Below are 27779 nucleotides of genomic sequence, written 5' to 3' on the forward strand. Positions count from 1 at the left end.
TTTATGGTTTATTACTATTTATTATTTATGGTGCAACTGTAATGAAAACCAATTTCCCCCGGGATCAATAAAGTATGACTATGACTACATACTACAAATTGTATGTGTGGGTAGAACAGAGAAATTACTGGGGAAAAAACAGGGAATTCAAAGCTATAGGGAACTGATAAAGAAGATGAGGGAACTCATGCAGATTAGTCATGATTATAGCTAAAGGCAGGGCAGGTTGATGGGTTAAGTACGCTCCTTATGCTCCTGATTTTCAAAGTTCAAAGTAAACTTATTATCGAAGTATGTATATGGAACTATATATGACCTTGAGATTCATTTTCTTGCAGGCATTCACAGGAAAATAAATAAATGAATACAATAGAATTAATGAATTCGAATCAGGTTTAATAACGCTGGGATATGTCATGAAATTTGTTGTAAAGCAGTAGCAGTACAATGCAATACATAATAATAAAAACTATAAATTACAGTAAATATATATATTATAAATTTAAATTCAATCAGTAATGCAAAAAGAGGGGGGAAAGTAGTGAGGTAGTGTTCATGGGTCAATGTCCATTCAGAAATCAGATGGCAGAGGGGTTCCTGAATTGTTGAGTGTGTGTATATGAAAAACTATACGTAAACAAAGATTGACAACCAATGTGCAAAAGAAGGCAAATTGTGTAAATAAATAAACAAACAAGTAAATAAATACTGAGAACAGGTGATTAGCAAGTTCCGGCCCGAATTTTTTTTTCCACAGGTGCTGCCTGGCCTGCTGAATTCCTCCAGTATTTTGTGTGTGTCGCTCAGATTTCGAGCATCTGCAGATTTTCTCGTTTGTGACATGAGTGGTAGAGCGTTTGAAAGTCAGCCTGTAGGTTGTGGGATCAGTTCAGTGTTATGGTGAGTGAAGTAATCCCTACTTCACCGGGATCAATAAAGTATGACTATGACTAAGAAATCCCTACTAGTCAGGAGCCCGATTGGTGACGGGAAATAACTTCCTGTATCTGGAGGTGTGGGATCCAAGACTTCTGTACCTCCTTCCCGATGGCAGCCAGAAATGTACGTCCTTATATTAATTTTACGGTCAGAATCGAGCCAAATTCTACTTCAAGCTGAATACTTAAAAAGTAATTTTTAGAAAATAGAAACAAAGAGGAAAAAATGTGTATGATGAGACTGGCGTTTTAAACCAAAAGTGAATACCCAGTTAAGGCTGACATGTGTGGCTGCAGATCAGTATTTGGAACTCTCGAATTCAGCTTTAAGCACAAAGTGAAGCCAGGTGAGTAAAAAGGCTCCCAAGCAGAAAATCCCCTTGGGCGAACACCTTGTCCACAATCTCCACCCACCGTCAAAAATCAGCACAGAACGCTGGACAAAGCTATAGAGGCGTTTGCCGAGAACTTGCGCCAATTTATATTAAATTTTACTTCGAAGGGGGAGAAGGAATGGGGAAGGGCGGCGATAGAGATAATGCACAAGGCCACAAAACAAGAAATTGGCGAAACGTAAACAACAGGAAACGTCTCTATTTTGAGAAAGTTGTCGTCTCTAGAATCACACTTGATAAGATTTTTATTTTAAGTTAAGATGGCAACAGAATGAAGACGGAACTAGCCAACGGGCACTAACTTTCAATGTGACCGATTCATCTCCATGGAGTCACGTACGTGGGTCTAGCCAAACACTCTCCATACGATAAACACTGTTTCATTGCTATGATCTTTCTAAGTGCTCAAAAATCACTAGAGAAACGAGTCAACGGCGCTATGCTATATTTATATCTATATTTATGCTCTATTCTTGGTTGGTGCGGCTGTAACGAAACCCAATCTCCCTCGAGATCAATAAAGTATATCTACCTATCTACATCAATACCATCAAATTGAATTGTATTGTGGCATCTAAACCTAAAGCTTTTTCAGTGTAATCTGTCAGCAGGAAGCACCTAAATTCTCTCAACGGATTTTGACCGCATTCCTCGTCTTTAAAGTCATCCAAATGAGAGTAAATAAACGTGCCTCCCACCCACAAACCCGTCTGCCACAAACTACCCAAAACACTACCTTTAAAAGTTGAAACTTGAGGCGAGGGGGGCAGTGTTAATCGGGTTGTTTCTCAAGCATCATAAAAGTTCGCTCCTTACCCAAAATAGGAAATTGAAGACGAACATGGAGTACTTGATACATCCGTTAACGCCAGCCATGGTTCTGGTCTTAAATTTCGCCCGTTTCGTGCAATTCCAAAACTGTTTCTGTACTTCCCGAGCAAACTAATCGCACACTGCGTTCGCTCTCTCTCCGCGAGTGGGACGTGCCTAGTTCCTGCGCTTCAGGGCGGGGATGCTACGTGATCCCGGCGTGGTTTTACCAGCAGCCGCAACCCGCCTCCAAACACATTCTAGTTCCGCTGAAGGCTTTCGATCCGGAATGTCCACCGTATTTTTTTCTCCACAGACGCTGCCTGGCCTGCTGAGTCCCTCCTGCATTTTGTGTGTGTTGTCTAAACACATTCTCCTGATAACTTGCATCAGATTCAGATTTATTGGAGGATTTTACTTTTAGGAGTGTTATTAGCATTGTTAAGTAATATTCAGCACTTCTGATCAACGTTTTTAAAAAACTAGGCAAAATCTAAAATGGGTTTTAGTTAAATTGACAAACACAAGATATTTTGCAGATGCTGAAAATCCAGAGTAACACACACACACACACACACACACACACACAAAATGCTGGAGGAACTCAGCGGGTCAGACAGCATCTATGGAAAGGAATAAACAGTCACCGTTTTGGGCCGAGACCCTTCTTCAGGACTCCAGCGTGGGTTGCTCTGAGTTAACAGTGTCCGCAGAATTTCTCGTGTTTATCACCTATCGCCTGCCAATTTGTACTCCTTCCCCCAGCCCCACCCTCTTATTCTAGCTTCTGCCCAAGGTGAGTCCTTTCAGCCCAGCATCTCCTTGCTGACCCTCTGTACTCATCTCATTCACCAGTACAGTTCCGGCCATTTTTAAGAGTGATATAACCTTTTAACTTTTTAGTTCAATAAAAACGAAAGACCCTCCCTTCAAGATCATTTATTTCCTGTTCAAATGTACCGTAATATAGATGATGCTGGTGATACAAATCAGGGTATTGCTAAGTGGATTATTAATAGATATCTGCTGATCAAACTGTTGGCAACACGATACATCACTTTGCTGATGACTGAGTGTACACGGATGGCTGAAATTGGATTTGTTGTGGTTTCTGCAGATAAGAGACACTTGGGTGATTTTCCAAACTCTTTGTTAAACGTTTGACATGGAAGCAGAGGATGCCCCTTCTACAGGATGATTACATGTATCAAAATGCAGCACCAGTCAGTGGCAAATGAACAATGATAATATCTCAGATAACAGGGAAGACATCAGTTATTTCAATTCAAGACCCTTATACCAGTCCAATAATAGAAGGCATTGTCTTTCAACTCACCCTGCATTATCATCTGCCACTGTACGTCCTCCCAGAGAAGGCACAGGTTTTTGTCTGGGTGCTCCGGTCTCCTCCTACCGTCCAAGGATGTACCAGTTGATAGGTTAATTGGTCACAGTAAATTGTCCCGTGATTAGGCTCAGATTAAATTGGGGGATAGCTCGATAGCGTGACTCAAAGGGCAAAAGGCCTACTGTGCACTGTACCTCAATAAAATAGCAAAAACTAAACTCTCAGCCTCCACTTTATTCGGCACTTCCTCTTTCTAATGAAGTGGTCACTGAGCGTATGTTCATGGTTTTCTGCTACTGTAACCTATTCAGTTCAAAGCTTGACGTATTGTGCGTTCAGAGATGCTTTTCTGCGCACTACCGATATTGTTAGGAAGTATTCTGGAGTTATGTGAATATAGCAGATATTAATTCAAACAAAAAAAAAGCCTTCAGATCTTGATGCAAATTTAAATTGCAAGCAGTGAATTAAAGTTGAAAGCATGCCTTTGCCAATAAACAATAAGAGATATGGTTTGCAAAATGGTGACCATGAGATATTTCCATATGCATCAGCCGAACATTAAGACAATGGGGCTGTGTTAATTGGCCTGCGTCAATCCAAGCAGGCAACTCTGGGTTTCATCTGGCTGTCATCAGAAGCTTTTAGTAATAGTCATACTTTATTGATCCCAGGGGAAATTGGTTTTCGTTACAGTTGCACCATAAATAATTAAATAGTAATAAAACCATAAATAGTTAAATAGTAATATGTAAATTATGCCAGGAAATAAGTCCAGGACCAGCCTATTGGCTTAGGGTGTCTGACCTTCCAAGGGCAGAGTTGTAAAGTTTGATGGCCACAGGCAGGAATGACTTCCTATGACACTCTGTGTTGCATCTCGGTGGAATGAGTCTCTGGCTGAATGTACTCCTGTGCCCAACCAGTACATTATGTAGTGGATGGGAGACATTGACCAAGATGGCATGCAACTTTAGAATATCAGTGCTAATTATTTTCTCCCAACAAAGATGTCTTATCAATTGCAATGTGCCTCAAAGGAACCATTTGTCAATCAAAAGTATTGAATAAGCAATGTCTTTGTGACTATTGAAATTGTATTGAATTACTCACTGTTATCTTTGATCTTAAGGGTATAAAAATGTGATGTACTTGAGGGTTTGTGAGTCTCTACAAATGTCTCCATGAGAGTGTCTGTTCGTCAAGATAAATAAAGCTTTCTATATCACCAGCTTCAGTGCCATTCCAGTAGCTTTGATTAGTCACAACAATTGTAACACTTGGTTACTTAAGTTACTGTCTCCTTCCTGTCAGCTTGAACCAGTTTGGCCAATCTCTTCCGACCTCCCTCACTAACAATGCAATTCTGAGTACAAACTGTTGCTCGTTCAATGTTTATTTGTTTTTTGCACCATTCTCTGTAAATGCTAGAAACTGTTGTGCATGAAAATCCCAGGAGACTAGTAGTTTCTGAGACACTCAAACCAGCCCATTTGGCACTAACATCCACTCGGTGATTAAAGTCACTTAGATCACGTTTCTTTCCGCTTTCTGGTGTTTGGTCTGAACAAGAACTGAACCACTTGACCATGCCTGCATGCTTTTATGCACCGAGTTGATAGCACATGATTGGCTGATTAGATATTTGCATTAATGGGCAGGTGTACCTAATAAAGTGGCTACTGTGTCTAAGCTCCATGTACCTCTCCGGCAGTCTCTTAAAAGACCCTATAGTTTCTGCCTCCACCACCGTCACTGGTAGCCCATTCCATGCACTCACCACTCTCTGCATAAAAAACTTACCCCTGATAAGGTTGAACAAGTTGGGTCTTTATTCTTTGGAGCATAGAAGGTTGAGGGGGGACTTGATAGAGGTATTTAAAATTATGAGGGGGATAGATAGAGTTGACGTGGATAGGCTTTTTCCATTGAGAGTGGGGGAGATTCAAACAAGAGGACATGAGTTGAGAGTTAAAGGGCAAAAGTTTAGGGGTAACATGAGGGGGAACTTCTTTACTCAGAGAGTGGTAGCTGCGTGGAACGAGCTTCCAGCAGAAGTGGTTGAGGCAGGTTCGATGTTGTCATTTAAAGTTAAATTGGATAGATATATGGACAGGAAAGGAATGGAGGGTTATGGGCTGAGTGCAGGTGAGAGTAAGAGTTCGGCACGGACTAGAAGGGCCGAGATGACCTGTTTCCATGCTGTAATTGTTATATGGCTATATGATAAGAAAGGAGGAGAAAGTCTACTGTGAGTGGATAGAAATGCAGAGTTGAGATGACTGTCAGATCAGCAATAGTCTTGTGGAAGGATGAAGTGGGCATCTCAGGCTTCTACATCTATTCATGTGGTTAAGTTCAAAAGTTCAAAGTAAATTTTGTTATCAAAGTACATATACAGTATTTCACCATATACAACCCTGAGATTCATTTCCTTGTTGACATATTCAATAAGAGCAGAATCAAATATCGCTGTGATGATTGTACATTCTAGTACCAATTGTTTGGCGACAATGAACTATAAAGTGTAAGTATAAATCTATAGAATAGTAACTACAACGCAATCAATGAAAGACCACCCAACAAGGGTGGTACCTCCAGAGAAATTTGCTCAGATTGTAAAATGGGAAAAGCATTTGATTAAGAAACATTGGTAAACTGAAGTCTTCTCTTCCAAAGAAGGTTTAGATACGGGGGTACTTGGATCTGCAAAGACAGATCATTCTTTAGTTTTCAGGGAATGCTAGTAAAGATGAAGGTCCAAGTTTCCCACCATCTGTACTGTTTATTTTGGGAATGAAAATCCCAGCTGACCGGTGTTTCTTGATTCCATTACCAAAAGATTCTCCCTTCTCCCAACTAAAGAAAACGATCTCTCCACATCTAACCTATCAATTGTTTGACATTTTAAATAGCTTGATTAAATCACATCTCAGTTTGTTATATAGAAGACCAGTCTATTCAAGTTTTTCTGATAATTTATTCCACAAAATTTATGGTGTTTATGACACCAAGAATGGTGGAGTGTTGTAGACAGTGTAAAGGATTATCAAGGATTCAGTGGAGTGGTGGCGTGGAGTGTAAAGCAGTCCTTCCCTCCACTAGCCTGCAGGTCACCCTTGGGCAAGGTGTAGCAATTGATTAGCCCTCAATCAGGGTCACGTGAAGCCATGGGACCAGGTAGCAGATGGTCATATGAGAATCTGGTGCATATCATAAGTCCTGGTTATGCGACCACTGACACCAGACAGACAATCTCTGAAGAGTATTGAAAATGGCTAGGGTTAGCATCTTGTAAAGACACTGCCCGGAAGAAGGCAATGGCAAACCACTTCTGTAGAAATATTTGCCAAGAACAATCAGAGTCATGGAAAGACCATGATCACCCACGTCATACAACACAGCATACAACAAACGAACAGTGGGATAGATCAGTTACAGGCATGGACAGAGAAGTGGCAGATAGAGTTTAATCTGGGAATGTATGGAGTGTTGTACTTTGGGAGGTCAAATGGAAGGAGAATGTATACAATTAATGCTAGGCCTCTTAAGGCTGATTTATACTTGTGTGTACTAGCTTACGCAAGTGGGCTACACTGTTGTGAGCATTTATACTTGTGCGTTGGTGTGCATGCGTCGCTCTTCAATTCACCGCCAAAACGGTAGTTGGTGGTGGGGTTTCTATGCTGCTGTGTTGAGTTTCTTCATGTTGAAACTCAACACGAAGAAACTTAAACTTCAAACAATGGCAACTGAAACTGAAAGATGGAAAATTTTCTGTGCTTGTCCAGCCACTGAGAGACATGGACGAGGAAATACATTTCAAATATTTTTGGATGTCGGCAGGTAGATTTGACAATTTGGTTCATCGTCTCCAACCATTTATTTCACATCAGTGTACGCACAGTATACTCTGAGACTGGCAATCACCATTCGAGTTTTAGCTTCAGGTGGAAGTCAACAGGCTGTAGCAGTTAGCTACAAACTGGCGTCAAGCACAGGGTCCTCCATAATTTCGGAGCTCTGTAGAGCTTTATGGAAAGCATATCAGCCAGAGTTCCTGGTCTAACTGTTCTTCTTAGCCTTTTTGACATAAGCTTTTAACTTTTTAATCTAAGGACTTATATTTTATAGCAACATACATCAAAGTTGCTGGTGAACGCAGCAGGCCAAGCAGCATCTATAGGAAGAGGTGCAGTCGACGTTTCAGGCCGAGACCCTTCGTCAGGACTAACTGAAGGAAGAGTGAGTAAGGGATTTGAAAGTTGGAAGGGGAGGGGGAGATCCAAAATGATAGGAGAAGACAGGAGGGGGAGGGATAGAGCCGAGAGCTGGACAGGTGATAGGCGAAAGGGGATACGAGAGGATCATGGGACAGGAGGTCCGGGAAGAAAGACAAGGGGGGGGTGACCCAGAGGATGGGCAAGAGGTATATTCAGAGGGACAGAGGGAGAAAAAGGAGAGTGAGAGAAAGAATGTGTGCATAAAAATGAGTAACAGATGGGGTACGAGGGGGAGGTGGGGCCTTAGCGGAAGTTAGAGAAGTCGATGTTCATGACATCAGGTTGGAGGCTACCCAGACGGAATATAAGGTGTTGTTCCTCCAACCTGAGTGTGGCTTCATCTTTACAGTAGAGGAGGCCGTGGATAGACATGTCAGAATGGGAATGGGATGTGGAATTAAAATGTGTGGCCACTGGGAGATCCTGCTTTCTCTGGCGGACAGAGCGTAGATGTTCAGCAAAGCAGTCTCCCAGTCTGCGTCGGGTCTCACCAATATATAAAAGGCCACATCGGGAGCACCAGACGCAGTATATCACCCCAGTCGACTCACAGGTGAAGTGATGCCTCACCAGGAAGGACTGTTTGGGGCCCTGAATGGTGGTAAGGGAGGAAGTGTAAGGGCATGTGTAGCACTTGTTCCACTTACACGGATAAGTGCCAGGAGGGAGATCAGTGGGGAGGGATGGGGGGGACGAATGGACAAGGGAGTTGTGTAGGGAGCGATCCCTGCGGAATGCAGAGAGAGGGGGGGAGGGAATGATGTGCTTAGTGGTGGGATCCCGTTGGAGGTGGCGGAAGTTATGGAGAATAATATGTTGGACCCAGAGGCTGGTGGGGTGGTAGGTGAGGACCAGGGGAACCCTATTCCTAGTGGGGTGGTGGGAGGATGGAGTGAGAGCAGATGTACGTGAAATGGGGGAGATGCGGGATCAGCTCAGGGGATCTCCCATCCACTGCTACCAACCGCGGATCAGCTCAGGGATCTCCCATCCACTGCTACCAACCTTATAGTTCCCACACCCCGCACTTCCCGTTTCTACCTCCTACCCAAGATCCACAAACCTGCCTGTCCTGGCCGACCTATTGTCTCAGCTTGCTCCTGCCCCACCGAACTCATTTCTGCATACCTCGACACTGTTTTATCACCCCTTGTTCAATCCCTTCCGACCTATGTTCGTGACACTTCTCACGCTCTTAAACTTTTCGATGATTTTAAGTTCCCTGGCCCCCACCGCTTTATTTTCACCATGGATGTCCAGTCCTTATATACTTCCATCCCCCATCAGGAAGGTCTCAAAGCTCTACGCTTCTTTTTGGATTCCAGACCTAATCAGTTCCCCTCTACCACCACTCTGCTCCGTCCAGCGGAATTAGTCCTTACTCTTAATAATTTCTCCTTTGGCTCCTCCCATTTCCTCCAAACTAGAGGTGTAGCTATGGGCACCCGTATGCGTCCTAGCTATGCCTGCCTTTTTGTTGGGTTTGTGGAACAATCTATGTTCCGTGCCTATTCTGGTATCCGTCCCCCACTTTTCCTTCGCTACATCGACGACTGCATTGGCGCTGCTTCCTGCACGCATGCAGAACTCGATGACTTTATTAACTTTGCCTCCAACTTTCACCCTGCCCTCAAGTTTACCTGGTCCATTTCCGACACCTCCCTCCCCTTTCTAGATCTTTCTGTCTCTGTCTCTGGAGACAGCTTATCCACTGATGTCTACTATAAGCCTACTGACTCTCACAGCTATCTGGACTATTCCTCTTCTCACCCTGTCTCTTGCAAAAACGCCATCCCCTTCTCGCAATTCCTCCGTCTCCGCCGCATCTGCTCTCAGGATGAGGCTTTTCATTCTAGGACGAGGGAGATGTCTTCCTTTTTTAAAGAAAGGGGCTTCCCTTCCTCCACTATCAACTCTGCTCTTAAACGCATCTCCCCCATTTCATGCACATCTGCTCTCACTCCATCCTCCCACCACCCCACTAGGAATAGGGTTCCCCTGGTCCTCACCTACCACCCCACCAGCCTCCGGGTCCAACATATTATTCTCCGTAACTTCCGCCACCTCCAACGGGATCCCACCACTAAGCACATCTTTCCCTCCCCCCCTCTCTCTGCATTCCGCAAGGATCGCTCCCTACACAACTCCCTTGTCCATTCGTTCCCCCCCCCCCATCCCTCCCCACTGATCTCCCTCCTGGCACTTATCCGTGTACGCGGAACAAGTGCTACACATGCCCTTACACTTCCTCCCTTACCACTATTCAGGACCCCAAACAGTCCTTCCAGGTGAGGCATCACTTCACCTGTGAGTCGACTGGGGTGATATACTGCGTCCAGTGCTCCCGATGTGGCCTTTTATATATTGGTGAGACCCGACGCAGACTGGGAGACCGCTTTGCTGAACATCTACGCTCTGTCCGCCAGAGAAAGCAGGATCTCCCAGTGGCCACACATTTTATTTCCACATCCCATTCCCATTCTGACATGTCTATCCACGGCCTCCTCTACTGTAAAGATGAAGCCACACTCAGGTTGGAGGAACAACACCTTATATTCCGTCTGGGTAGCCTCCAACCTGATGTCATGAACATCGACTTCTCTAACTTCCGCTAAGGCCCCACCTCCCCCTCGTACCCCATCTGTTACTCATTTTTATGCACACATTCTTTCTCTCACTCTCCTTTTTCTCCCTCTGTCCCTCTGAATATACCTCTTGCCCATCCTCTGGGTCACCCCCCCCTTGTCTTTCTTCCCGGACCTCCTGTCCCATAATCCTCTCGTATCCCCTTTTGCCTATCACCTGTCCAGCTCTCGGCTCTATCCCTCCCCCTCCTGTCTTCTCCTATCATTTTGGATCTCCCCCTCCCCCTCCAACTTTCAAATCCCTTACTCACTCTTCCTTCAGTTAGTCCTGACGAAGGGTCTCGGCCTGAAATGTCGACTGTACCTCTTCCTAGAGATGCTGCCTGGCCTGCTGCGTTCACCAGCAACTTTGATGTATAGAAACATAGAAACATAGAAAATAGGTGCAGGAGTAGGCCACTCGGCCCTTCGAGCCTGCACCGCCATTTATTATGATCATGGCTGATCATCCCAACTCAGAACCCCGCCCCAGCCTTCCCTCCATACCCCCTGACCCCTGTAGCCACAAGGGCCATATCTAACTCCCTCTTAAACATAGCCAATGAACTGGCCTCAACAGTTTCCTGTGGCAGAGAATTCCACAGATTCACCACTCTCTGTGTGAAGAAGTTTTTCCTAATCTCGGTCCTAAAAGGCTTCCCCTCTATCCTCAAACTGTGACCCCTCATTCTGGACTTCCCCAACATCGGGAACAATCTTCCTGCATCTAGTCTGTCCAATCCCTTTAGGATCTTATACGTTTCAATCAGATCCCCCCTCAATCTTCTAAATTCCAACGAGTACAAGCCCAGTTCATCCAGTCTTTCTTCATATGAAAGTCCTGCCATCCCAGGAATCAATCTGGTGAACCTTCTTTGTACTCCCTCTATGGCAAAGATGTCTTTCCTCAGATTAGGGGACCAAAACTGCACACAATACTCCAGGTGTGGTTTCACCAAGGCCTTGTACAACTGCAGTAGTACCTCCCTGCTCCTGTACTCAAATCCTCTCGCTATAAATGCCAGCATACCATTCGCCTTTTTCACCGCCTGCTGTACCTGCATACCCACTTTCAATGACTGGTGTATAATGACACCCAGGTCTCGTTGCACCTCCCCTTTTCCTAATCGGCCACCATTCAGATAATAATCTGTTTTCCTATTTTTGCCACCAAAGTGGATAACTTCACATTTATCCACATTAAATTGCATCTGCCATGAGTTTGCCCACTCACCCAACCTATCCAAGTCACCCTGCATCCTCTTAGCATCCTCCTCACTGCTAACACTGCCACCCAGCTTCGTGTCATCCGCAAACTTGGAGATGCTGCATTTAATTCCCTCATCCAAGTCATTAATATATATTGTAAACAACTGGGGTCCCAGCACTGAGCCTTGCGGTACCCCACTAGTCACCGCCTGCCATTCTGAAAAGGTCCCGTTTATTCCCACTCTTTGCTTCCTGTCTGCTAACCAATTCTCCACCCACACCAATACCTTACCCCCAATACCGTGTGCTTTAAGTTTGCACACTAATCTCCTGTGTGGGACCTTGTCAAAAGCCTTTTGAAAATCCAAATATACCACATCCACTGGTTCTCCCCTATCCACTCTACTAGTTACATCCTCAAAAAATTCTATGAGATTCGTCAGACATGATTTTCCTTTCACAAATCCATGCTGACTTTGTCCGATCATTTCACCGCTTTCCAAATGTGGGGTTATCACATCCTTGATAACTAACTCCAGCAGTTTTCCCACCACCGACGTTAGGCTAACCGGTCTATAATTCCCCGGTTTCTCTCTCCCTCCTTTTTTAAAAAGTGGGGTTACATTAGCCACCCTCCAATCCTCAGGAACTAGTCCAGAATCTAACGAGTTTTGAAAAATTATCACTAATGCATCCACTATTTCTTGGGCTACTTCCTTAAGCACTCTAGGATGCAGACCATCTGGCCCTGGGGATTTATCTGCCTTCAATCCCTTCAATTTACCTAACACCACTTCCCTACTAACATGTATTTCACTCAGTTCCTCCATCTCACTGGACCCTCTGTCCCTTACTATTTCTGGAAGATTATTTATGTCCTCCCTAGTGAAGACAGAACCAAAGTAACTATTCAATTGGTCTGCCATGTCCTTGCTCCCCATAATCAATTCACCTGTTTCTGTCTGCAGGGGACCTACATTTGTCTTTACCAGTCTTTTCCTTCTTACATATCTATAAAAGCTGTATGTTGCTTGAATTTCCAGCATCTGCAGAATTCCTGTTGTTTGCGTTTATATTCTATAGCATTTCCTTTCTTCCATCTCCTTTCTTCCATTACATTTTTGATTTCATCTGTGATCCACTTATTCTTTTTGCTTTTTGCTTTTTTAGGAATCACTGACTTTGCTGATTCTACCAAGGCATCCTTTAGAGAGTTAAATTTCATTTCTACATGATTGCTATCATCTTCAACAGATTCTATTTCTAGACTTTGAAATCTATTCCTTACTGCAGTTGTAAATTTTTGTCTTAAGTTTTCTTCTTAAATTAATTGCAAGTAGTCAAGGGATTGTTCAGGTTTTTGCTTCTTTAGTTTTTTAAGTTTCACTTTTACATGACATACTACTGGGTTATGGTCACCATTACAGTCTGCACCTGGATATGTTTTGCATTGAGTCACTGAGTTTCTAAATCTTTGGTTTATAGTAATAAAGTCAATTTGATTTCTAGTGTTATCACCTGGACTTTTCCAGGTCCACAAGCGTCTTGGATGGTTTTTAAAGTAGGTATTCATAATGTCCTGATTATTCATCTTGCACCATTCTACCCATTTCTCACCTCTTTTATTTCTTTCCCCTAGTCCAGCTAACAGCAAAGAGAAATGGATGGAGCTGGAACCATGAAGCGGAGAAGGCATGGCAAAATCTCAAGAAAGTACTCACAAAAGAACCTGTGTTGAAATTCTATGATGCTGGGAGACCCATCAAAATCTCATGTGATGCATCTCAAGCAGGCTTAGGGGCAGTATTACTCCAAAAACATGATCAGGAATGGATATGCATCTTGTTCATTATCTGATCCAGAAACAAGGTATGCCCAAATTGAAAATGAATTGCTCAGCATTACGTTTGCTTGTGAGAGATTTCATCAGTTTGTGTCAGGACAATCTATTGATGTTGAAATCGATCATAAGCCATTGATTGCATTGTTTAACAAACCCTTAAGCGACTGTCCTTTGCGAATTCAGTGAATGATGATCAAATTGCAAAGATATGCGTTGAGTGTGTCATACACACCTGGAAAATTCATGTACACGGCTGACACACTTTCCAGAGCTGTGGATCCAATAGCAAAAGACAGTCACAGGAACGTTATTGGAGGAACTCAGCAGTTTGGGCAGCATCCATGGAAAAGATCAGTCGACGTTTTGGGCCGGAACCCTTGTGTTGCTTTGACCCCAGCATCTGCAGATTATTTTGTGTTTACAGGAACGTTATTGATGTTAAGGTATTCATTGATATGGTCATAGAAACTGTACCTGTTGCTCCCAAAAAGTTGGAACTACTGTGTCTGGAAACAGAGAAGGACAAAATTCAGAGTCAGGTAATACAAGTGATATTGGATGTATGGCCAGTTAACAGGCATGACTGTATCTCAGTAGTACAAGATTATTGGAACCACAGGTCGGAATTGTCTGTTGTGGATTGGATGTTGTACAAAGGTAGCAGAATTGTTATACCTAAAAATCTCTGTAAAGAAATGCTTGGGAAAATTCATGAAGGCCACCTAGGCATTGAAAGATATAAGGGAAGGGCACGGGAAGTGATGTTTTGGCCCAAGATGAATCAAGAGATTGCAGGATTGGTGTCTTGTTGTCAAATATGCCTTAAATACCAACCTAGCAACCCTAAGGAGCCACTGCATCCACACCCGAATCCTCAGAGACATTATCAGAAGGTAGGCGTTGATCTTTTCATTAATAACAACAAAGACTATCAATTAGTAACAGATTGATACTCATTGTATCCTGAAGTGGTGGTGTGAGCGGAACAACAGCACAGAACGTAATTACATGCATGAATCGGTTTTTTCAAGACATTGTGTACCTGATGAAGTTTTCACAGACAATGGTCCACAGTTCAGTAGTGAATACATGAAGCATTTTGCTCGTGAATGGGGCTTTGTTCATACAACATTTAGTCCATTTTTCCCTCAGTCTAATGGATTAGTTGAGAAATCGGTAGGAATTGTCAAGAAACTGATGCACAAAGCAAAAGACGGTGGAGGTGATTTTTGTAAAGCTTTGTTAGCCTACCGTAGTACTCCACTTGAATGTGGATTTTTGCCTGCTCAGCTCTTGATGGGATGACATTTGAGATCTAATCTGCCAATGGATGAGAGCCTTCTGAGAACAGAGGAAGGTGAACAAGTGAAAAGGTGGAAAGATGAACACAAAGCAAAGCAGAAAATATACTTTGATAATGCAAGCACGAGGAAATCTGCAGATGCTGGAATTTCAAGCAACACACATAAAAGTTGCTGGTGAACGCAGCAGGCCAGGCAGCATCTCTAGGAAGAGGTTCAGTCGACGTTTGATATACTTTGATAGAAGTTCTCATCCATTACCTGAACTGAATCAGGGAGATGAGGTAAGAATGCAAGGAAAAATGAACACATAGACACAGAAAACTACAGTACTTGAAGAAGTACAACCCAGATCTTACATGGTCCAAACAGAGGAGGGAGCAGTGGTAAGAAGAAACCACAAAGACCTCAAGAAAGAGCCAACTTCAGAGATTCAGTTAACGGATGCAGACGAGACAAAACATGTAAGTAATAACAAGGAAACACAAGATCTGTGTGTACCACTTAGGAGGCCTACTCGTGTTCCTAAACCCCCAGAGAGACTGATAGAGACTTGTTGAATTACGTATTTGCTTTGATTAACGTTTTTAATTGTTTTTCTTTTTAAGGAAAGGAAGATGTGGCGATATCACGTGCAATGATGTGCCAGTACATGATTGGACAGAGCACTGAGCATGTGCGGGATTGCCAGAATGTTCCAGCACGTGGCTTGGTTAAGACGTGCTTGTTTCTTACTGTAAATGAAAGCTCTCTAGTTCTTCCAGAATATGATTCTTTACTGCTAACCCACGGTACATTTAAACAGAAGTAACATAACAGTACTGTTCTCCGTTCTATAAACTCCTTATGTAAACCTGGGCCGTGTTTTCTCCTGAACTAATCAATGATGAATGTGATACTGCATGTCACACCCAGCTTGACCCTCTGGTGACTCAACCTCACTGTAGTATGGTTGACTCTGAAATGCTTTTCTTAGAAAGTTGCTCAGTTATACAGTAATTAGGGCTGGACTACTTAGCAGTCACAAGTTCTGAGGTTGAATGATGAAGAAAATTCCAGATGAATACAATCAATTCTCTATTCATCTGAACATTGCCTACTCCTCTTTGTAACCACATATTTAAGATAAACAGTTAGCAAAACGTTTTACAGTTACCAGCAACCCAGATTCAATTCCCGCTGCTGCCTATAAGGAGTTTGTATGTTCTCCCCATAACTACTTGGGTTTCCTCCGGGTGCTCTGGTTTCCTCCTACAGTCCAAAGACATACCGGTTGGTAGGTTAATTGGTCATTGTAAATTGTCCCGTGATTGCCCAGGGATTAAATCCAGGCATTGCTGGGCAGCGCAGCTTGACAGGCTGAAAGGGACTATTCCACACTGTATCTCAATAGATAAATTAAATAAATAAATAAAGATCAGCACTCCATCAAACTTTTTGATAGTTTTGGATAATTCTGGTCTTTGTGAACTTGTGATCCAAATGCTCTTGCTCCTCCACACTCAGACTGACAAGATTCTTGGCCTGTATCACAGTTGAAAAGATTGTGGGGCAGTACCCAAACAAAATGAGGAGGAAGTTGCAAGATATATGAAATCTTTTTTTTATATTTTACCACACAAATACTATCAATACAGTAGACCAAATGCCACAAATAATGAAGAATGTCACATCTGTATTTAACATGCAATATCAAGATCACTTAGCCAAGGACCGTTTAGTAGCTTACTTTCATTTAATAGGTTTAAAAGAACTTCTAGTGGTACAACGTGAAAATATTTATCTAACACAATGCTATCCACACCAATCTGAGAATTCTAGGGCTCCATTAAGGAGCAAATTTAACACAGAAAGCTAGATGGTGCAAAACTAAATACAGTTGGCGTCACAACTGGTAATGTTTGTGTTGAAGCTGTTGACAGCCTGCTTGGAACACGTAGTAGAACAATAATTCCAGGTTAATTTTTTTCTTCTGTCTTCTTGAGTCAAAGCTAATGTATTAAAACCAACACGATATTTACGTGGCACCTTTAATGTGGTTAGATATCGCAGTATTTTACCAAACAGAACTTAAACATTCAATCACATAAAGAGATTCAACAGCTTGGCCAGTGGAAAACATAATATGCACCATGGAAGCATTCTCTCTGGATCTGGTGACAAGAAGAAATTGCAGGGGGTTCTAGACACAGCTCAACACACCACAAAGATCCAGACTCCCCACTGTCGACTCTGTTTATACTTCTCGCTGCCTTAGTAAAGTAGTCAGCATAGTCAAAGACCTTGCCCACACAGACATTCCCCTTGGGCAGAAGATCTAAAAGCCTGAAGACACGTATCACTAGGCCCAAGGACAGCTTCTATCCCACTGTTATCACACATTTGAATGGACCTCTTGTACAATAAGATGGACTTTTGGCCTCACAATCCACCTCATTATGATCTTGCACTTTACACTATTGTTTATCTGCTTACTTACTTACTGCCCGTTACGCCACTGGCGTTCGGGGCAGCAATGAAGGTCCTCCGTCTCTGGTGGTGTTCAAGGCTTCCTTCATCATGTCAGTAGCTCAGTTTTCACCACAGTCAGTCATGCGAGTCCGGGGTGGAGACTCAGGAATACCATCACACACAGATGTAGAAGAATTCTTCATTGCTGTTTCCATAACAATTTTTTCACCAGTCAGGGTTGTTAGCCCTGAGCTGACCCCCCCGAACCTGGAGGACTGGTGGACCACTCTTAGTCCGGCCTCTACCCTTTGACCTATTTGGCATGGATGACCCCACAAAGAGCCAAAGCATAAAGCCCTGACTCCAACCAACATAGCTCTACAGGTCATTGAGGCACAAAAGCCTCCAAACCTAATGGCAAGGTTGTGGTCCTCTTGGAGGTGTTTACCCACATTGCATTTCTGTTTTTGGTAGCTTTTAAACTTTATTCTGGATCATTATTGCTTTAGCTTTATTCCAGCTCAATGGCTGGGGCAATAACTTAATCTGTATAAGCAGTATACAGGACAAGCTTTTCACTGTATCTTCACACATGTGACAATAAAAACCAGTACCAATACCAGTGATATAGATTTTACAGAATGTTTTTGGGGAAAGCGGAGACTTTGTCAATTGAATCGTGGACTGTTAAGTTAAGATCTGATTAAGAGGATGTTATTAGAGGAACACAGCTTCCTGTACCAAGAAAACTATTGAGACAAGAAAAGATGCAGTAATGGGCATTCCTGTAATGTGTGCGGCCTTCCGTCGGTTGTGTTTGACCATGGTACTGCGCCTCTGGTAGTCACTGGATTGTCGAACAGCTTCGACTGTGGCTACTGAGGCTGATCCTGGAACGGCAGGCTCTGCCACAGTTGCTGCACGTGTAGGGCGTCGTGGAATTGTTGTCCGCTGTCCGCTGTGCTCTCCGTTTAGTTCTCCGCCCCTCAAACTGATTCAGGATCATCCTTTCGCCTTGTTCTAGGTGATGCTGTAGAGTACCTTGCCAATTTGTTGCGGTGATCTGCTGCATCCCTGCAGCACTCTGTGTTTCCTGTAATGAGGTAGTCATTATTGTTAGTTCAGATAAAATCTGGATTATCACTTGCAGCTTTCTGTTTCATGAAGTTATCCATATCTTGTTGACTTCTGTATTTAAGATTCAATCATGTTTCCACTCCTTTAGAAGAGTTCTGGGTGTTTTTTTCATATTTTGATAAACTTGGTAAGTTAGCAGTTTGTTTTATTATTGTCACATGCACCAAGTTACGGTGATACCATTCATACGGATCTATTCATTACAGGGGAAAACAATATCAGCGTGCAGAATAAAGTCTTGCCATTATGGATAAAGTACACTGCAGGTAGACAAAGGGCAAGATCATAGTGAGATAGATTGCGAGATCCAGAGTTCGTCTCACCATATTAGGGAATCGTTGGGGAGGAGAGAGGAGGCAGTAGGGGTAGGAGGAGGGGGAGGGAGAGGGAGGGGGGAGGGGGAGGACAGACAGGTGGAGTTTGAGGGAGAGAGAGAGATTGAGAGTGAGAGAGAGTGAGAGTGTTAGAGACAGTGAGAGAATGAGATAGACAGTGAGAGCGAGTGAAAGAGAGATTGAGAGACAATAGACAATAGGTGCAGGAGTAGGCCATTTGGCCCTTCGAGCCAGCACCGCCATTCACTGTGATCATGGCTGATCATCCACAATCAGTATCCAGTTCCTGCCTTATCCCCATAACCTTTGATTCCGCTATCTTTAAGAGCTCTATCCATCTCTTTCTTGAAAGCATCCAGAGACTTAGCCTCCACTGCCTTCTGGGGCAGAGCATTCCACATATCCACCACTCTCTGGGTGAAAAAGTTTTTCCTCAACTCTGTTCTAAATGGCCTACCCCTTATTCTTAAACTGTGGCCTCTGGTTCTGGACTCCCCCAACATCGGGAACATGCTTCCTGCCTCCAGCATGTCCAATTCCTTAATAATCTTATATGTTTCAATCAGATCCCCTCTCAGCCTTCTAAATTCCAGAATATACAAGCCCAGTTGCTCCAATCTTTCGACATATGACAGTCCTGCCATCCCGGGAATTAACCTCATGAACCTACGCTGCACTCCCTCAATAGCAAGAATGTCCTTCCTCACATTTGGAGACCAAAACTGCACACAGTACTCCAGGTGTGGTCTCACCAGGGCCCTGTACAGCTGCAGAAGGACCTCTTTGCTCTTCTACTCAATTCCCCTTGTTATGAAGGCCAGCATGCCATTAGCTTTCTTCACTGCCTGCTGTACTTGCATGCTTGCTTTCAGTGACTGATGTACAAGAACACCCAGATCTCGTTGTGCTTCCCCTTTTCCTAACTTGACACCATTTAGATAATAATCTGCCTTCCTGTTCTTACCACCAAAGTGGATAATCTCCCATTTATCCACATTAAGGTTAAGGGTGAGAGAGTGTGAGAGAGAAAGAGAGAGAGTGAGAATGTGAGAGTGAGAGTGTTAGAGAGACTGTGAGAGAATGAGAGAGAGAGTGAGAGAGAGTGAGATTGAGACTGTGAGGGAGTGGAAGTGCGAGTAGAGGTGAGTGTGGTCACTGTGACAAGTTACATCTGGTGCCTGATCAACAAGGCCGTTCATTTCACTAGATCCCACAGCTGCAGACAGAGAAGAGAAAGAGAAAGCTTTTGTTTCACTTACTTATATTTGCTGTTATGATATTATGGAGACTTTAAGTAGGCAAGGTAGCAAAGTGACCACCTATCACCTACCACCTGGTACTTCTTCCTCCCCCACACCACACCTTCTTATTTGGACTTCTTCCGCCTTCCTTTCCAGTCCTGATGAAGGGTCTCGGCCTAAAACGTCGACTGTTTATTCCCCTCCATAGATGCTGCCTGACCTGCTGTGCTCCTCCAGCACATTGTGTGTATTGCTTTCGATTTCCAGCATCTGCAGTACCTTTGTTGAATGAAAGATTTTTAAATTGTTTATATTTTAGTAAAGGCATTCACGAGTTTAGATTTAAATTCAGCCAAATTTCATGAATTGTATTATGTGTATTTTGGTAGAGGGAGTTCCAATGGGCAATGAGGAGTGAGGAGCAGGAGTTTAAGCCATTCAGCCCCTCAAGCCTGCTTTCCCATCCAATATCAACATGGCCTCAACTCCTTTTCTGTGTCACTTCTTCATCACCCGCAAACTCCCTGATCTTCACCGACCTTCACGTTAAAATCCATCATTTAGAGCAGCAAGATATACCAGCTAGTTGAGTGGTGTCACAGCAACAACCTTGCACCCAACGTCAGTAAAACCAAAGAACAGATTGTGGACTTCAGGAAGGGTAAGATGAGGGAACACAAACCAGTCCTCATAGAGGGATCAGGAGTGGAGAGAGTGAGCAGTTTCAAGTTCCTGGGTGTCAATGTCTCTGAGGACCTAACCTGGTCCCAACATATTGCTGCACCTACAAAGAAGGCAGGACAGTGGCTATATTTCATTAGGAGTTTGGGGAGATTTGGTATGTCACCAAAAACACTTGCAAATTTTTACAGAGGTACCATGGAGCGTATTCTAACTGGCTGCATCACCGTCTGGTATATGAGAGGAGGGGGTGGCTATTGCACAGAATCAAAGTAAGCTGCAGAGAGTTGTAAAATTAGTCAGCTCCATCATGGGCACTAGCTTCCATAGTATCCAGGTCATCTCCAAGGAGCGATGCCTCAGGAACGCAGTGTCCATTATTACAGATCTCCACCACCCAGGGCATGCCCTCTTCTCATTGCTACCATCAGGAAGGAGGTACAGAAGCCTGAAGGCACACTGTCAACAATTCAGGAACAACTTCTTCCCCTCTGCCATCGGATTTCTGAATGCACATTGAACCCATGAACACTACCTCACTCCCTCACTACTTTTTTCTATTTCATATTTTTTGCACTCATTCAATTTAACTATATATATAGTTACATTCACAGTTTATATATTATTTAATTTACAGTTTTCTTTTTCTCTCTATTATCATGTATTTCATTGTACTGCTGCCACAAAGTTAACAAATTTCACGAAATATGCCAGTGATATTAAACCCGATTCTGATTTTAATTCTGATTCTTGTTATGATCTAGTGTAGAGAATTTCAGTGATTCTTCACCATCTTTAAAAAGAAATTTCCATGCGCCTTCTGTTTAAATGACTAACTCCATACATGATATCTATGTCCCCTCATTCGAGGCCTCCCTTTCAAGCATCTCAACAGCTAAACTGACATGCTTCCTCAAGACGTTGTCTCTGAAAGATCACGCTGTTCATTATAACAATAGAGCCTCATTCTATATCTCGATGAAGATCATTAATAATTTCTCAAATCATCTTGTTCCAAAAGACTCTCTGTTTAAAACTGCTCAAACTTTGTTAAGTGTGGGTCCTCTATTCAAAACCACTTCCATGATAGATTCAATCATGATGGTTGCCTTAGTGATGTGATCTTTAGTTAGGCTAAGTCTTTCAAAATGATCTTATATTGCTGGTGCCAAAATTTGTAATCATTTTAACATGACATTGATTTCTACATGGAGCTGAGTTATAAATGTCTGCAATTTTTCTTCCATCCAGCTGCACGTTCTGAGACGCTGTGACCTGTAGAGTGAGAGCCTGCCATGACATCTAGTGGCCACATGGTCTTAGTCAGGTGTGTCGGACATGGCTTTAATTCAACAGAAACAGTTTCATGATAAAAGGAAACTACACTAAGAGGCCGCTTTATTAGGTACCTCCTGTACCTAACTGTGTCTTCTGCTGCTGTAGCCCATCCACTTCAAGGTTCGATGTGCTGTGCATTCAGAGATGCTGTTCTGAACACCACTGTTGTAATGCATGGTTATTTGAGTTACTGTTGCCTTCCTGTCAGTTTGAAGCAGTCTGGCCGTTCTCCTCTAACCTCTCTCACTAACAAGCCCTTTTTGCCCACAGATCTGCTGGCTCACTGGATGATTTTTTCTTCGTTTTTCACGCCAATCTCTAAACTCTAGAGACTGTTGAGTGTGAAATTGCCATGACATCAGCAGTTTCTGAGATACTCAAACCACCCTGGCTGCCACCGACAATCATTTCACGGTTAAAATTACTTGTATCACATTTCCTCCCCATTCTGCTGTTTGTTCTGAACAACAACTCAACCTCAAGACCAAGTCTGCATGCACTGAGCTACTGCCACATGATTGACTGATTAGATGTTTGCATTAACGAGGTGTGGTGGGTGTGAAACACGGATGCCCATGTGTGAGATCCCAGTAGATGTGTAGATTATCAACACCAAGAAGGAAGTAAATGAACAAGTTAATGCCTGCAATTTCATTTTAAAGGTCCCTGCATTTGAACAGTTTCTCTCGCTTTCTCTCCCTCGCACTCGAATGCTGAAGGAGGATTGTGCTGGAGGCCTGGTCTTGGCAGGATTTAAGCAACATAGTTGTGGATTGGACTCTGTAGTTCAATAGTTCAATAGTTGCATTTAATAACAGAAAAATGTATACAATATACATCCTGAAATTCTTTTTCTTTACAGACATCCACGGAAACAGAAGAGTGCCACAAAGAATGAGTGACAGTTAAAATGCTAGAACCTCAAAGCCTCCCCTACTCCCCCTCCCACACACAAGCAGCAGCATAGCCTTGACCCTCCCCCATCTCCACCCACTTCTGCAAAAAAGCATCAGCACGCTCCATTCGCCAACCATGCAATAGCAAGTCCCCGATAAAGGTCATGATCTGCAGTAGAAGAGAAACTAATTGTTCACCCGATAATTCAACATCCCACAGGCTCTCTCTCTCTCTCTAATAAAGGGTAAAAGAGATGTCTCCTTTCACAGCAAGAGGAAAGACATAACAAAACAACCCACTGATTTAAAAGTCTGTCACGCCACCTTTTTTCCAAGTTCTATGCCCTGTGAATTGGCAGTAATCTCTCACCCACCAGTGAGACAGGGAGAGCACAACGCAGCCTCCGACAGCTGATCCACTGTTCCCGACGTTCCGTTCTCTCCCGTGACACATCAGTCAGCAGCACTGGCATAGAATCAGTTCGTCCGCAGGGTCACGAAACCTTGGAACCCCAAAGGCACACTCGTCTGCCAGGCTGTGTCTTTGGGATATCAAAGTGCACACGGCCGTGATCGCCCGGAGTGGGCCCCACCACCGCAAAGAACCGAAGTCTGAGGTCAGGGTCTTCAACAGAGACACATACTTTATACTTTATACTTTATTGTCGCCAAACAATTAGTACTAGAACGTACAATCATCACAACGATATTTGAATCTGCGCTTCACACTCCCTGGATTACAAATATTAAATATTAAAAATATTAAAAATAGTTAAAACTAGTAAATATTAAAAATTTAATATTTACATCCACCCTGGCAGGGAAAAGGAGAGACATCCAAGGTAGAAATTAAGCTGTTTTCGTAGGTGAATGCAAAGAGATGACATTTAGCACCATCAAGACTCCACCATTATGTTGTATATCTGGTTGCTTTTTTTTTGTTGATACTTTGGGTGACTTTGATCGAGGTGGCCTGCAGATAATGGGTGACACAGTGCTAGATTGAAATGAACTGAGCTGAGCTGAATACCCCTGGATTCCTTCATTTTTGTGTTTTATATTCTGTGTTTTTTGTTTTTATTTTTGCCTTTTGCACAATTTGCTGGGGGTTTGATGTTTTCCTTTGAACAGTTCCCCTAGTGTTCGTTTGTTTCGTGGCTGTCTGTAGTGAAGATGAATCTCAGGGTTGTATACTCTATACATGCTTTGATAATAAATGTACTTTGAAGAGAATGTTCATTGTATTGGGATGAGAGGAAAGCAAGACAACACTGCTATTGCCACATTTTTGATTGAATATTTTGCTTTTAAAAGAACATTCTGATCTGGAAGGTATGTTCACTGGCAATTCAATTTAGTTCTAAGAAAAATCATTAAAGCATAAGGGGGCAGGGAGAGGGGGGATTCGTGGTTGGGAAAAAGGGGAGAAGGGAGAGGGGAGGGAGCAGAAAGTACCAGAGAGACATTCTGTCATGATCAATAAACCAATTGTTCGTATTTCTGTTTTTGCGTGTTTCTTTAATCTATTCAATATGCGTAATTGATTTACTGGTTTATTTATTATTATTTTTTTTATCTTATTTATTTGTTATTATTATTTTTCTTGCTATTATTAAGGTCCTCCAGCATCCAGGGCATGCCCTTTTCTCACTGTTACCATCAGGGAGGAGGTACAGAAGCCTGAAGGCACACACTCAGCAATTCAGGAACAGTTTCTTGTTGGGGAAGTCCAGAACGAGGGGTCACAATTTGAGGATAAAGGGGAAGCCTTTTAGGACCGAGATGAGGAAAAACTTCTTCACACAGAGAGTGGTGAATCTGTGGAATTCTCTGCCACAGGAAACAGTTGAGGCCAGTTCATTGGCTATATTTAAGAGGGAGTTAGATATGGCCCTCGTGGCTAAAGGGATCAGGGGGTATGGAGAGAAGGCAGGTACAGGGTTCTGATTTGGATGATCAGCCATGATCGTACTGAATGGCGGTGCAGGTTCGAAGGGCCGAATGGCCTACTCCTGCACCTATTTTCTATGTTTCTATGTTTCTATAAGAGCAAATCCTGTGAGGTCTCCATTGGTCAGGGTCGGTCATGAATGTTGCATCCTAGCTGTCTGGTTACACGACCAGGGCAGTACAATATGGAGAGCAAGATGCTGTCCATGAGGCAGGCTCCTCCTCTCCATGCACCTGATGAATCCAAATGAACAACAGAGAACCATACAGTTTGTCACTAGTGGTGTTACAGTAGTTGCCAGTCTGTGTTGAACTCAACACAGGACTACCTTAGTGACACGAGATCCAGATGTTTTCCCTCAGGGTTTACTCCTGAAGCCTTCCCTTCAGCGGGTATAGCTGCAAGGCAGTGGAGGTTTGAGATCAGAACTTTCTTTCTCCTGAGTGAGCTACCAACCACGGCTGCTGAGCCCCATCTGCCCAATGCGACTGGTTTGAAGGTGCCAGTAACCCACATTTACTCCTTCTCCTGCCAGTGGAAATGGTTCTGCCAGGCTTAGTAACTAAGCCACACGTGAAGGCCAGGAGCTGGACTTGGTTGTCAGAGGCTATTTGAAGTGCATGCTATTGGGAGCATTTAATAGACAGTGGGAGTTTGTCCCCATTACTATCCCCAGTTATAATAGCCTTAAGGAATCTAAGAGCAAATTAAATGAGAAAGAGCAAAATAAGTGAGAAAATTACAGATTTATAAAAGTCACTAACTTAATAGGTCAATATCCATACATTAGAAATTACTAAGTGCAAACATTTAGACAATTCCAGCATTTATCAGCAGTGATTAAGTTAGTTGTAGTTTGGGAGTTATTTCTCATCTTAACTATAGATCACAAACTCAAATCTACAGCCTGCTTGTAACCACTGTGACGTCTCCCATTACTATTATTGATGGATCTAAGTGCAAGAGTCTTGGGATCCATATTGCAAGGATTGATCAGAGAGGCTGTGGACTTGTTTTCGAGGACTTTGGGGTTCTTGTTGTGTGTGTTCCTGGATTCTGGTTACTTTTTTTTTTGAAGTTTTTGAGCAGTTTGATTAGGGCAATTGAAGCAGTCAGGGGCACTTCAACGAAGAACGCTTTGCCCTGTGGCCTGCGGTGGGCTAGCAGTGCGATGCTGAACTGAACGTCCTGGTGTGACGCTTGATATTCTGCTTGCTTTTTCCATTTGTGCAATGTGTTCTTTATTTTGCATGTTCGGTGGTTCACGTTTTCTTGAATGAGTTTTGTGGTGTTTCTTTGTTTTGTGGCTGCTGGCGGGAAGATGAATCTCAGATTTGGTATACTTTGACAATAAATGTACTTTGAATATTTGATACATACTGTGGCTAAACAGGATTAACTTAATGGGCTCTGAGATGATTAAATTCAGTCCACAATGTAACATATAAGTGTATGATTAAAATCTCATTTCCAGTCAAGCTATATCATCCTTCCTGTGACCTCTGGACAAGACATCCAAAACTCCAAGGGCTACAACCATGAGTGTAGTTGAGGGATCACAATTAAACAAGGGAATAATAAATACAAGGTTCCTTAAGGTTGTTATAGCCAGGGGCAGTAATGGGGATAAGCTCCCACTACCTATTAAATGTTCCCAATAGTGTGCTTCTCAGATAGCCTCTGACAACCAAGTCCAGCTTCTGGTCTTTGTGTGTGGCTTGGCTACTAAGCCTGGCGGAATTGTTTCTAGTGACAGGAGGAGGGGCAAAGATGGGTTACTAGTGTCTCAAAACCAGCACTGGGCAGATGGAACTTGTCAGCTGTGGTTGGCAGCTCATCCACAGAAGGAAAACTCTGATCTCAATCATCCGCTGCCTTGCAGCTACACCCACTCATGGGGAAGGCTTCGGGAAGGAACCCCAAAGAAAATCTGGAGCTGGTGTCCCGAAGGCCGTCCTACATTGAGTTCAATGCTGACTGGCAACTCATGCGACGCCTCTGCCACCAAACTGTACCGATCTCTGCCGCTCCTTTGGATTCATCAGCTGCCTGAAGAGGGCGAGCCTGCCACTTGTGTGACAGCTTGCTCTCCGTATTGTACTGCCCTGGCTTGTATACTGGCTGGTGATTCACTTAGACAGCTGGGATACAACATCCATGGGCGATGGAGGATCTCAAAAGCAAATACATGATCCAGAATCTGAACATCATGCTAATGTGTCAGCAATTTCCCATATAATAACTTCCTACTCTCTGGTTTGTTTGTGGGAAAGGTGCCAAGCGGAAGTTTCATCTTTCAATATGTAAGGGGCTTCTTCTTTTATGTTACTGCGTAGGCTTCCTTAAAATGGCTTCCTTGTTATGTTGTAATTAAAATGGCTTCTCTGTGATGTTAACTGCTGAGACGGTTGTTCTCCTTCTAGCAGCTTGTTTGGGTTATATTACTGATAAGGAGATTTGTATCCATTTGTAACCAATTGGGAGAGATATTATTCTTTCTAGTGTGTCTGTAAGCTATTGTGGTGCGCGGGTTTTTGGGCAGAAGGTGTGATGGGGAGAGAGAGAGCAGACGGGATGCTGTGAGTGGGCCGACAGGGCGGACCCGAGCAGGAGTCCGAGGTCCAGGGTCTTCGGCGAGGAGAGGAGACGAAGACAGACTCGTGTGGAGCGTCTGGTCAACCACCGTGGTTGGTCCCAGGCGGCGGGTCGAGGTGGTCAGAGGGGATCGAATGGTGAGAAGAGGACTGTTACTAGAGCTCCAACTGTTTGTGCACGAAGAGATTGAACTTTGATAAGTTCGGCGCCTTTTATTTTCCTTTTATATTTTATCTCTATTAATTATATAGTCCCAGTAATATCTATAAATTGTAATCAGTTAATTGTATATGGTGTTTTGTCTGTTATTTGGCAGGGTGGGGTACAATCACACAGCATCCACACAAACTTAATTACCCAGTTTGGCGGGGCTGAGGGCTGCTTTCCCTAGACAATGGGTTGA

General features: G+C 43.3%; 1 protein-coding gene and 1 long non-coding RNA gene across 2 annotated transcripts in view; one reads left to right on the forward strand and one right to left on the reverse strand.

Annotated features, from left to right (window-relative positions):
* LOC134351493 (tetraspanin-8-like) overlaps window positions 1–2331 on the reverse strand; it is a 58494-nt gene extending 56163 nt beyond the window's left edge. The window contains exon 1 of the mRNA XM_063057715.1: window positions 2150–2331. Coding sequence (XP_062913785.1) covers window positions 2150–2209 — 60 coding nt within the window. The 5' untranslated portion in view covers window positions 2210–2331. The remainder of the gene's footprint in view (window positions 1–2149) is intronic.
* Window positions 1–24179, forward strand: LOC134351494 (uncharacterized). The gene is made up of 3 exons (XR_010019160.1): window positions 1–1285; window positions 13247–15215; window positions 22797–24179. It is a non-coding gene; the product is annotated as an uncharacterized LOC134351494 (long non-coding RNA).
* Window positions 24180–27779: the final 3600 nt, after the last annotated feature.

This window comes from Mobula hypostoma, chromosome 9 (genome assembly GCF_963921235.1).
Source record: "Mobula hypostoma chromosome 9, sMobHyp1.1, whole genome shotgun sequence".
In the NCBI taxonomy this organism is placed as follows: Eukaryota; Metazoa; Chordata; class Chondrichthyes; order Myliobatiformes; family Myliobatidae; genus Mobula; species Mobula hypostoma.